General features: G+C 38.0%; 1 protein-coding gene across 5 annotated transcripts in view; it reads left to right on the forward strand.

Moving 5' to 3' along the window:
• LOC124605117 (transmembrane protein 47) overlaps window positions 1–11,673 on the forward strand; it is a 370,579-nt gene extending 358,906 nt beyond the window's left edge. For all 5 annotated transcript variants that reach the window (XM_047136578.1, XM_047136581.1, XM_047136580.1 and 2 more), the window contains 3 exons: window positions 8,349–8,498; window positions 8,683–8,745; window positions 10,722–11,673. In XM_047136578.1, the coding sequence (XP_046992534.1) occupies window positions 8,349–8,498; window positions 8,683–8,745; window positions 10,722–10,882 (374 nt within the window). In that variant the 3' untranslated portion in view covers window positions 10,883–11,673. The remainder of the gene's footprint in view (window positions 1–8,348; window positions 8,499–8,682; window positions 8,746–10,721) is intronic.
• The last annotated feature ends 1,016 nt before the right edge of the window (window positions 11,674–12,689 follow it).

A 12,689-nucleotide genomic window follows, 5' to 3' on the forward strand; every position in this document is an offset into this window, starting at 1 on the left:
CTATCCATTTCCTTTTTTAAATTTTCTAACCTACCTGCCCGATTAAGGGATCTGACATTCCACGTTCCGATCCGTAGAATGCCAGTTTTCTTTCTCCTGATAACGACGTCCTCTTGAGTAGTCCCCGCCCGGAGATCCGAATGGGGGACTATTTTACCTCCGGAATATTTTACCCAAGAGGACGCCATCATCATTTAATCATACAGTAAAGCTGCATGTCCTCGGGAAAAATTACGGCTGTAGTTTCCCCTTGCTTTCAGCCGTTCGCAGTACCAGCACAGCAAGGCCGTTTGGTTAATGTTACAAGGCCAGGTCAGTCAATCATCAAGACCGTTGCCCCTGCAACTACTGAAAAGGCTGCTGCCCTTCTTCAGGAACCACATGTTTGTCTGGCCTCTCAACAGATGCCCCTCCGTTGTGGTTGCACCTACGGTACGGCTATCTGTATCGCTGAGGCACGCAAGCCTCCCCACCAGCGGCAAGGTCTATGGTTCGTGGGAGGAGGACCTTTTGATTATGTCCCATAAATTTTCAGCGACATTCATGTCAGGCAATATGGGTGGCGAGATCATGTACTCGAATCGTCCCTAATGCTCTTCAAACCATTTGCGAACAATTGTGGCATGGTGGCATGACATCGTTGTTTGAGAACCTGAAGTCCACAAAAAGCTGCAAATGGCCTCCAAGTAACTGAACGTAACCATTGCCTGGCAATGATCAGTTCAGTTGAACCAGAGGACGCAGTCCATTTCATGTAAACATAGCCCACACCATTATGGAGGCACCCTGAGCTTGCACAGTCCCTTGTTTACAACTTGGGTAGATGGGTTTGTGGGGTCTGTGCCACACTTGAACCTTATCATCAGCTCATACCATCTGAAATCGGGACTCATCTGACCAGGCCACAGTTTTCCAGTCATCTATGGTGCAACTGATATGGTCATGAGACCATGAGAGGTGGTACAGGGGATTCGTGCTCTTGGCAAAGGCACTTGCGTCGGTTGTTGTATGCCATAGCTCATTAATGTCAAATTGTGTCACTCTGTCCTAACGGACACTTCCGTCATACGTCCCACGTAGATTTCTGCATTTATTCCCTGCAGTGTTGCTGGTCTGTTATCACTGACAACTCTATATAAACACTGCTAGTATCAATCATTAGGTGACAGCTGCGTTTTCCATGGTGTGACATAATGACTGAAATTTGGTATTCTTTGCACACTCTTGACACTGTGGGTCTTAAAATTCTGAATTCTCTAACGATTTCTGAAATGGAATGCCCCTGTGTCTAGCTCCATGCTCAAAGTCTGTTTTGCTGCCATAATCACGTCTGAAATCTTTTCACATGAATTACTTTAGTACTAATGACAACTCCTCCAACGTACTGCTATTTATACCTTGTGTACGCGATACTACTGCCATCTGTATATATGTGCGTATCACTGTCCTATGACTTTTGTCACCACAGTGGAATGGACACAAACAGGAGTGGAGCAACAGTCATCAGGGGGCCACCTGAGATGGCAACAAGTCTGTTTGCCAAAATATCATAGAGTAATTATGACATGACCCAGCAGGTCACCTGAGAATTCTACGAAATTCAACATGCTTTCTTCCCTAATGACCAAACGCACTGATCGCGGCCTGCCGTCACTAGCCTGCCACTTCTTAATGACCCATACTAGCACAAATTTTGAAGCAGACATGCAAACAAACTGTAGTGCATTCTTGATAATTGTATCGTGTGGCTCGTCCATTGCACTCGGCCTTCCACACATCAAAGGCACATTTGTAAGCTCGCTGCTCCTATTATACTGTCTAGTGCTCAAATGAAGAAATCCTCAAGTTCCCCTCCAGTACTCTCAAGTACAGCACCACCTAGCAGCATATGGCGATGTTTTCGGGGATAGGTTGTTATGCCGTTCTTAATCCTCGTGTTGTATGCTGAAAAAAAACAAATTCCCATTAAGTTCTCTACATATTGACAGATTCCATATATTGAACATTATAATTCAGTCAGCTAAGTTGCCAGCATAAAAACTTGCATGTTTACTGTATGTCAACAGGTTACTGTCAGTCAACACATACAGTATGCAGTTGCACCACGGTTTATCTCCTACTATTTAACAAAATGTGTAGTTCATATGGAGCTTACTTTTTCTATTGTTAGAATGTGTCTTTGTGTAAATTTCGTCATGCTATTGTTACCGTGTTGTGTAGACTGTTACAAGTTATGAATAAATGAATAATTTGTTACTTTTTTGGCACTGTTTCTTACTTCGTGCTGCTCTAGGCAGCTGGTGTTACCAAAATGGCAAGACTTTTTGTTGTTTATTTTTGATTTTTCTTATTAGTGTGCAACAGTCCCACAGGCCTCATAAAATGCTGAGGAATCAAAGTGCAGGTAGTAAATTGTGTTCAGGTTGTATAGCTGAAAGCTAAGAATCCAATTGCACCTGTAAATGTTAATCATTCTTGGTAAGTAATACTGATCGACAGAACTTGGGTCTTCCATTGTTTGGAGTCAACATACACCATCAATGCTGTAGTAGGCATATAGTCAGAAGGTACAAGATGCTTAAGTAATAAGACTGTCAGTAATACATTAGAAAGGAAATGTAACCCACTGTTTTCCAGTGTTGTTATCCATAATATATAGGGAGCCCTACCAACAAATAGTGAAGCACAGAGAGAGGTAAAAAAGAGATTGCCAGTGGAAGCTTATGTCAGCAACTGATGTGTTTCGTACTAAAGTCCTGATGTGATCCTTTTTTTCTGTTGGCAAGTAACTGAAGAAGCCAAGGCATCAGTGGCGTGGTGGTGGTGGTGGTGGTGGTGGTGGTGGTGGTGGTGGTGTCAACTAGCCTGTTCAATCTCCTATTGTTTCTCTGATATTTATGGTCACCTCTTTTTGGTATATTAGTGCCAGCCAATATTTCACAGGAAACGTCCTTCACACGTATGTTAATTGGTCATTCCAGTACTTTACTTTCTATACTAGAGTTCTTTATGGAATGCACTCTTTGTTGTAATGGACTGCACCATTGAAGTTTGTATTTTCCTGGCACTACTAAGGTTTTATTTCTTTCAGGATACTGGAGATGGACATTGTTTTTGAAAACTGTATCTTTCTTTCCTTCCCTTATTCATTGGTTATTTTTATATTGATCCACATATCCGAATGAAGTAATTGATTTTCTAATGAACCTCTAATGGCAATGATGACAATGGACATTGGCCACAAAATTTTATGTCTGTGCAAGCAAAATTTGATGGAGAACTTCAGTCACAAAGCCTAGATAACACTGCTGATTTGACACCCAAACCAATCCAAATTTTTCCTTAGAAGATGATTACTAATGAGCTCTCCACTGCTCACTAAATGTATTCTGCAATTTTAAAGTACCATTGGGCTTACCTGTTCGACTTGAAATTACACTGGGTAGTCAAGAGGCTTATCTCACTAGGGGTAAGATAGATACTGCCTACAGGAAAATTAAAGAGACCTTTGGAGAAAAGAGAGCCACTTGTATGAATATCAAGAGCTCAGATGGAAGCCCAGTTCTAAGCAAAGAAGGGAAAGCAGAAAGGTGGAAGGAGTATATAGAGGATCTATACAAGGGTGACGTACTTGAGGACAATATTCTGGAAATGGAAGAGAATGTAGGTGAAGACAAAATGGGAGATATGATACTGCGTGAAGAATTTGACAGAGCACTGACAGACCTGAATCGAAACAAGGCCCCGGGAGTAGACGACATTCCATTAGAACTACTGACAGCCTTGGGAGAGCCAGTCCTGACAAAACTCTTACCATCTGGTGAGCAAGATGTGTGAGACAGGCGAAATACCCTCAGACTTAAAGAAGAATATAATAATTCCAATCCTGAAGAAAGCAGGTGTTGACAGATGTGAAAATTACTGAACTATCAGTTTAATAAGTAACGGCTGCAAAATACTAACGCAAATTCTTTACAGACGAATGGAAAAACTGGTCGAAGCTGACCTCAGGGAAGATCACTTTGGATTCCGCAGAAATATGGGAACACGTGAGGCAATACTGACCCTACGACTTACTTTAAAAGCTAGATTAAGAAAAGGCAAACCGACCTTTCTAGCATTTGTAGACTTAGAGAAAGCTTTTGACAATGTTGACTGGAATACTCTCTTTCAAATTCTGAAGGTGGCAGGGGTAAAATACAGGGAGCGAAAGGCTATTTACAATTTGTACAGAAACCAGATGGCAGTTATAAGAGTCGAGGGACATGAAAGGGAAGCAGTGGTTAGGAAGGGAGTGAGACAGGGTTGTAGCCTCTCCCCGATGTTATTCAATCTGTGTATTGAGCAAGCAGTAAAGGAAACAAAAGAAAAATTCAGAGTTGGTATTAAAATCCATGGAGGAGAAATAAAAACTTTGAGGTTCGCCGATGACATCGTAATTCTGTCAGAGACAGCAAAGGACTTGGAAGAGCAGCTGAATGGAATGGATTGTGTCTTGAAAGGAAGATATAAGATGAACATCAACAAAAGCAAAACGACGATAATGGAATGTAGTCGAATTAAATCAGGTGATGCTGAGGGAATTAGATTAGGAAATGAGACACTTAAAGTAGTAAAGGAGTTTTGCTGTTTCGGGAGCAAAATAACTGATGATGGTCAAAGTAGAGAGGATATAAAATGTAGACTGGCAATGGCAAGGAAAGCGTTTCTGAAGAAGAGTAATTTAACATCGAGTATTGATTTAAGTGTCAGGAAGTCGTTTCTGAAAGTATGGAGTGTAGCCATGTATGTAAGTGAAACATGGACGATAAATAGTTTGGACCAGAAGAGAATGGAAGCTTTCGAAATGTGGTGCTACAGAAGAATGCTGAAGATTAGATGGGTAGATTCCATAACTAATGAGGAGGTATTGAATAGAATTATGGCACAACTTGACAAGAAGAAGGGACCGGTTGGTAGGACATGTTCTGAGGCATCAAGGGATCACAAATTTAGCATTGGAGGGCAGCGTGGAGGGTAAAAATCGTAGAGGGAGACCAAGAGATGAATACACTAAGCAGATTCAGAAGGATGTAGGTTGCAGTAAGTACTGGGAGATGAAGAAGCTTGCATAGGATAGAGTAGCATGGAGAGCTGCATCAGACCAGTCTCAGGACTGAAAACAACAACAACAACGACAACAACAGTTGAAAACAACAACAACAACAACAACAGTTAAGAAGGTAGAATATAGATAAATAAGTGTTCTTTAACTGCTTTCGGCAGTTGTATGTGTTTGGTAGACTCTGAAGTGTCATGTTAGGGTTAATTTTAATCTTCTAAAAAAGCACAGGGTGTTGATAGCCTAAATTTTTGATTAGGTCATGGGGTGAAGTTTCCAATTTCTTGTAAAACTGGACTGGCATTCCCTGAATGAAAGTGTGAATGGACAGTTCTGCTAACAGAGATCTGTGGTGGGGATGTATCTGTCAGTGCCTGATGGTTTGGAAAGATCTTTTTGGAGTGTATGGGGGTGTGAAAATTGGATGTTTGACAAATAAGACAACTCTTCCAAGATAGGAGATGATGCCGCAGTATTAGCTTTCAGTCTGCAGTATGCCCCCACATTTCTGTGCAGATGGTATAAGTGGAGTAAGATGGTGCCTGCACTCTTAGATTGTGGTATAGCATCGGGCACCCTCCGTGTAATATAAGTGTAATAAATTTGTCACAATGATGATGATGGTGATGAAATTTATACCATTAATATTAGATTCAAACCAGTGGTATCAATTTGTGCATATTCCTGTCTTTTGTCCACTGATACCACGTGGCATTCTGCTGTATCAATAGATTTTTAATGAATTACAAACAATTAATTACTGATGAAATTATCACTGATATTGATACTACCCTTGCACATTGCACAGCATAGTATAATGCTTTCTTAAGTTCTTGAACCGTGTGGTCTCCGAATTGACGTGGTGATTATCAAATTCAAATTACAGCATTTAATTATGCTTATTAATGCTTAAACACCGTGATTACACTCTCTGGTTTTCTTGGCATGGTTATTAATGATGTGTTTTTGGGAGGACATTTAAGTTGTTTATTTATGCACATTATTTCAACTACCATCCCAGGTGCCTTTTTCATGTGCTGTGAGCTGTGTTGTAATACTTCCTGCCTGCACTCTAACCAGGCTGTGTAATATTCGTGATGTCGCATGACTATTTATAGTACAGTTTGAGTCAGAGTGGCACCCACTACACACTTTACTGTTCATTTGCTTTTCAGAACCCACCCTATTATTTCATATAACACACATTATGTGTCGTGGCGGAGATGGCTCGTGAGATCTTAATAAATTGAGTGCTGGGCCAAGAGCCTTGCTTCAGTTGAAATTCTGTCATAGTTTATTAGGTTTTCCAAAATTTGTAATGTGATGAGAATCCTTTATTTTTTTTATTTTAATTGCTCTCATGAATTTGACATTTGCTTCATGATATGGGTTTCATTGTATTTTGTTTCATCATCATATTTGAAGTAGTGCAGTGTACTTACACATAGACTGCTTAGAAGCAAATGCACTAGAATCACCAAAGTTCAGAATAACATATGTTTATCAATACATAGGCAACAAGTTTGTGGTTTGTCCACACGGAATAGAAAACTTCAAGTGTTCCTGGGATATTTAAAATCTTAAATATATAAAATTCATGGTGAATCTGATTAAAGGGGTCAGCTACATTGGCTTGATGTGTTACGAGAAGAATGAACAGTTCCCTGGGTCACACTGTATACAGAAAACCCACCCACAGTGAACTCTTTCTCCTTGCCATGTGCCATCACCATCTGTTGCAAAGGAATTCTGTGCTTAAAGCTCTGGACTAAAGAGCTTGAATGTTCACACACAGGAAAGCCTTGTTGAAGACCTGCAACACCTATGAATACTGTTGTGGAAGTGTGTGTACTCATATTGACAAATTTAGCAGCCACTGCAGTGCCAGTAAACAGTTCCTGAGGAAGAAATTGAAACAGAGAGAGAAACTTAATCTGTCCCAATCTTTGTGAAGATCCATACTCTTTTATGGAAGCAAGGCATCCAGTGTATTATGCTCCTTTCAACAAAGATAAAAAAAATTCTTTGTAATTTTAATGATGATCTAGGTCTCCAAAAGCCTGATGTGTACTACATTCAGTGTGAATAAGGCATGTCTTACGTGAACCAGACAATTAGAGCAGTCTAGAAAAGGAGCAAGAAATATCAGTGACACACCCGACTAAATCAACACAGGAAATAAATTGTTGCCAATGACCTTTTGGCACCAGAAGCAGACATTAATGGTCATACACTAAATGAAGCATGCCATGTAAAATTCCTTGGGGCTCAGTTGAATAACTAGTTAAAATAGAGTCAATACACACATAAAATAACCAAGCAGCTCAGTTCAGTGTGCTTTGCCCTTAAAAGCATCTCATTGTGTTGTTCTGCAAAAACCTTGAGTAGCAGCTTTATGTTTAACATTGTTGTATATATACAAAACAATAATGTGCATCACAAAAGGTAGTGAGGACTGCATTACAAATGCTAGTGTACACACCCACAATACAAGAAGGAAGAATGAAGTATCGAGCATACTCCACAGACTGGCAATGCTAGAAAAAGTACCCTAGTACTCTGGTATCAGAAGTCTGCCCAAAAACCTGGAAGATAGTGTACTTTACAATGACTTTCCAAAGAAACTTAAAGACTATCTAATTGAAAAAGAGTTTTACAGTGTTGCAGAATACGTATGCCATTAAATTTGTATATATTGTTATTCATTATCAGTGATGTAAAAATGTAAGCTAAAGGTGTAGAAAAATAAGTGATAAAGAATGTTAATACTTTGACATGTCCTATATTACACGTACATTTACTGTACACAATGTAATCTTACAGGATCAAATAAAATTCAATTCAACTTGTTTACATTTAGCTGAATAGCTTTAAACAGTATCTTGCTGATCCATGTTGTATTAACAATATTTTTAAGGTTTGTTTGCATTTTGTTAATGTATATATTGATTATTTCACATCATAGAAGGTTCTCAACTCTTGACATCTACGGTACACAATTTATAGGTCATAAGTGAGATTAATGTTGAGTTTCTTCATTGTTGCATATATATACGTGTGTGTGTGTGTGTGTGTGTGTGTGTGTGTGTGTGTGTGTGTGTGTGTGTGAGAGAGAGAGAGAGAGAGAGAGAGAGAGAGAGAGAGAGAGAGAGTGGGGGGGGGGGGGGGGTGCTGTTGCTGCTTATAATAATTAGTTTAAAGTATTATTCTAAATTGCAGTTTGCTTAAGAATTTAAAATTGTTGCAGTGTACATCCAGGCATCTGCAGCTCTTTGTGTTATCACACTGCTGACAGACGTTGTAGCTACACTCCTGACAGGTCTTGGTCTGCGGAGTAAAGACCACCGCACCAAGTACAAGTATTACAGGATTGCAGTGTATGTGATGGTGCTCTCTTGTGAGTATATACCTCAATAATGTTCATATTTAAACAAAATATTTCCACAGTTTAGTTAGCAACTTTGACACTGTTCTGTGAGTGATTAGTAATAGTTTAGATAATTAAAAAATAAACTCATATTTTAAATTACCTGTAGACATACTTGTGATTATTCATGCTTACTTGACTATTTTTGTTGCAGTAATATCCATTCTTATTGCCTTGGTGGTTTACCCAGTATTCTTTGCTGCTGAATTAAATGAAGGTATATATTCGTCTTTCCCAGTGGTATATTGTTTGACTAGTATTTATTTCCAGTAAACTTCTTACAATAATGTTACACAAATATTTCATAATATTTAGCGTAACCAATGTATATAGTAGTTATTGTCTCTGATCAGTGGTATTTATTGTTTTCCTTTAAACATCTTATCTATTTTTTTAACAGTGCTACAGAAATGCAATGAAAATATTTCCATCAAAAAAGGGAAGTGCTAAATACAGCTGATGGATGAATGTCAGAGTAATCGAAACCAGATTTTTTTAAAAGTGTTGAAAATCGTCTCTCAAACGATGTACAATGTGCAGTAAATTTTGTACTTGGATGACAGAGTGATTAGAAAGTGCAATAGCTGAAATTTACAAATGTCAAACTGAAATTTATAAGAATTACTGGGTTCTGTTTAAGTGTCAAACTTCAGATTTAATATATTATTGCAGGTGCTAACAATATGTCCAGTTTCACATGTTTGTTTACTTACTGTCAGTCAGTGATTTGAAACAGTGGCGGTTTATGCTGTTATATTTTTAGGATTTCAGAATTTATTTAGTATAAATCACTGCCTTGGGCACCTGCATGTGGGATTTGGAACTAGGTCTCCTTCCTTGTTGAAGGTGGTTAATCTTCAACAGAAGTTCTTTATTGAATCAATCAGTCAAAGTCTTTCTGGGCACTCGGTAACAGCTTTTACAGAAGAGCAGATTTCACATTTGAGTAATTACTAAAAAATTGTAAAATGTACTAGGACATCCTTCACGTACAGTTGTTTTTATGTATAAGGTTTGCGGTCAGCTGATCAATTATTATTGATGAAAATTTATATTCAGTAAATACTCCTGATGAAATGTTGCTCTTCTAATTTGAACAGAAGCTTAAGTCTAGACATTTCCCTGTGCACTATGGAGAGCACATCAAATGAGCAGATGGTGAAATGCATTCTTCAGGCTACATTGTCACATCCATGAATAGGACATACATACTATCCCACTGTTCCTGGGTCGATTCAGGTGGATGACGTACAACATTCACTGAGATATGCAGAGTCATTTTACTAGAGGAATACATATAGCAGATAGACAAGCTTATAAAGCAATCTCTCAAATCTGATTATACACAGCCTGACTGGAGCTGTATGATCCAAAAGCCACCAAAAGGTCTTGACCTTAACAATATTGCATATGTGTGTGATTGGTAATGCGGTATCTGCTGAATAGTACGGATTGCTTGCTAAGTATTTACATGGTTATTGAACTTTATTGGTTCCTGAGGAGAGCAAAATCAGCTGAAATGAACAATAGCATTTACAGTACTACATTCACCATTAAACTTGAAGCGGTGTAAGCAAGCTACACTGTGAATGAGTAACTCTTGAGTAAAAAGCTTGGATAAATTGACATTAGAGGTGTGAGCATGCACCCATACAGTCTATCTGAAGATGTGGAATAAATAAATAAAATCTAAAAGTGATATGTATGTAGTTATGAAGATGGTGAAACACAACACTATTTCTTAAACAGAAATATGCTAATAATTCGTAAATAAAATTGAGACTATTATGGCAGACTCTAGTTATTTTAGAGTCAAGGTACTGGTTGATTTCTTAATATTGATCATAAAGTATGGCAAACTTCTTAAGCTTCATTTCAGTTTACACCAAGTATATTTATGGTATGAAATGTTTTGATTCAATAGGAAAAGTTTTAATGATGGTTGTTAACAGAACCATGTTCAGAATCCATGGGAACATACTTAGGTCAGTTTATTTTTGAAAAATTTGTTGCAGATGGGTTTATTACTCTAGCAAAAAGAGTGTTAGTTGCATTAATTTTATGTCTCTGAAAAAGAGAGCACTTGGTCATCTGACAGTAATAAAACCCATGCTGGACTTAATCCAGAATAAAAAATTTACTGTTGTAATTGCATACATTTTGCTACTTTCTTGATATTCCATTATTTTACAGGTAATCGCACTGTGTGGGAGTTTGGATGGGCGTATGGTGTTGGCTGGGGAGCAGCCATTTTCCTGTTTGGGGGTGTTATCCTGCTGCTTTGTGACAAGGAGTCAGAGGAGATATACTACAAGGAGCGAAAAATAGTGCACGACAACGACTCGCGAGCCTAGTGTCCGCCACCCCTGCCCGATGTCGTGCTTTGAACGTAAAAATTGCTGAAGAGGCCGTGGATGGTCAGAGCATAGAGTTGCAGGATTCTGGAATTGTCTGGTTGGTTTAAAATCCAAAAAAGTGAAAAAGTTTGTGAGAGAAATACTTGTCTGTTCTTATAGATACATTTATCACCTTCAGTTTGATCTGGTAATACTTCATACATATAACCAACATTAATTTCATTGCAGTTAGTTATTTAGGAAGGTTGAATACATATTCTTCACTAATTAAGGAAAAAAGAACAAAAGGTATCTTACCAGTTCCTTTACTATGTTGACAAAATATACAGTACATCAGTAGGATGTCAAGTTTTAACATTTAATTTTGGAATTAAAAATTCCACTTTCCTTTCTAAACCTGAGAAATTAATGACCATCATATTTATTGGTTCGTATATATTGTGCTTCAGGAATCCTGCAGTTATGATCTGGCCTCCACAATGTGGGACACTGTGGATATCACAGTCAGTAGTTGGCTTTTTTGGACAAATACTGCAGTCTCTGGTTTCAAAGTAAAACAGGATGGATGTTGTGGATGAGTGAGGCTGCCAGTTGTATGTCTGTGCTAATGGTTTCTTTCTGTTTTATGTAGAAAAACCTATTTGTGTGAAACATGATGCATGTATGTATACTTCCCACATCAGTCTCTAAAGCATTTATTATACAAAAAAGGTTGTAAAATTTTGTATTTTAAGTCCAGTTATTATTTGGTTCCTCTTTTGCTCTAAAAGTTTACGTTTTTCATTTTATGAAATTTTGATCATTTTCTGCCCTATAACTGTGTTGTTTTAAAGTACAGCTAATTTAATCAGTTAAACATCATTACTAAACATTATGTAGAGTCACACTCCATTACTTCAGGCAGTGTTGTTAGTACTAGTGTGTTGACTACCCTTTTTTAATTTTTATGTTAGCATACTGCTTTCCTTTTTTTGCTTCGTGGATCTGTGGACCAAATTGATTTGGCTCCTGCATAAAGTTCATTGAATGAAATAGTCATTGTTTTCCAGCTTTTTGCCCTTTTTTGTTGCTGGCAAGTATGGTAGAACAATGGTGTGCTTGAGAGAGAGAGAGAGAGAGAGAGAGAGAGAGAGAGAGAGAGAATGTGTGTCCGTCAAAATGTGTGTGTGTGTGTGTGTGTGTGTGTGTGTGTGTGTGTGTGTGTGTATTTGTGTGAGGTAGTTACGGCTCGGGCAGGAAAGGTGTGCACTTAAACAGAAGTGAACTTACAAACTGGTGATGCATGAATTCAACGAACATAGATTATATGTATTTTCATAGAGAAACAATGAAAAATTCTCATGTGACTACCATATGCACATTTTACAACCACAGAGATCAGATGCTTGGAAGTTCTTTAGGAAGACAAAGGTTTTTAATATGGATTTTATAGAGCAGGACAATTTTTTACAAGAACACACATTTTTATAACAGAACCAATGACTAACATTAATGTTTTAGCTGCAGCATCTATTCATGTGCAGATAAGGAGTGAGTATGTGTGTTTTCTACTTGTTGGTAACTTTACTCTTTATATTGATATATTCATCTTCTTGTAATTGTTTTGCGCAGTTCCTGTTTAGTATAAAGATTTCTGAACTGTTAATTTTAAAAAGTGGATAACATACTCAAGTTTAAGAAACTGCCACATTGGGAAGAAATTATGTCAGAATATAAGTCTGTATTGAGACTGTCTTTCTTTTTTTGTACATAGTGTAAAATCTTGTAAATGAATACTATCATAAATAATGATCATTAACATCAC

The sequence above is a fragment of the Schistocerca americana genome, chromosome 3 (genome assembly GCF_021461395.2).
Source record: "Schistocerca americana isolate TAMUIC-IGC-003095 chromosome 3, iqSchAmer2.1, whole genome shotgun sequence".
Taxonomy (NCBI): domain Eukaryota; kingdom Metazoa; phylum Arthropoda; class Insecta; order Orthoptera; family Acrididae; genus Schistocerca; species Schistocerca americana.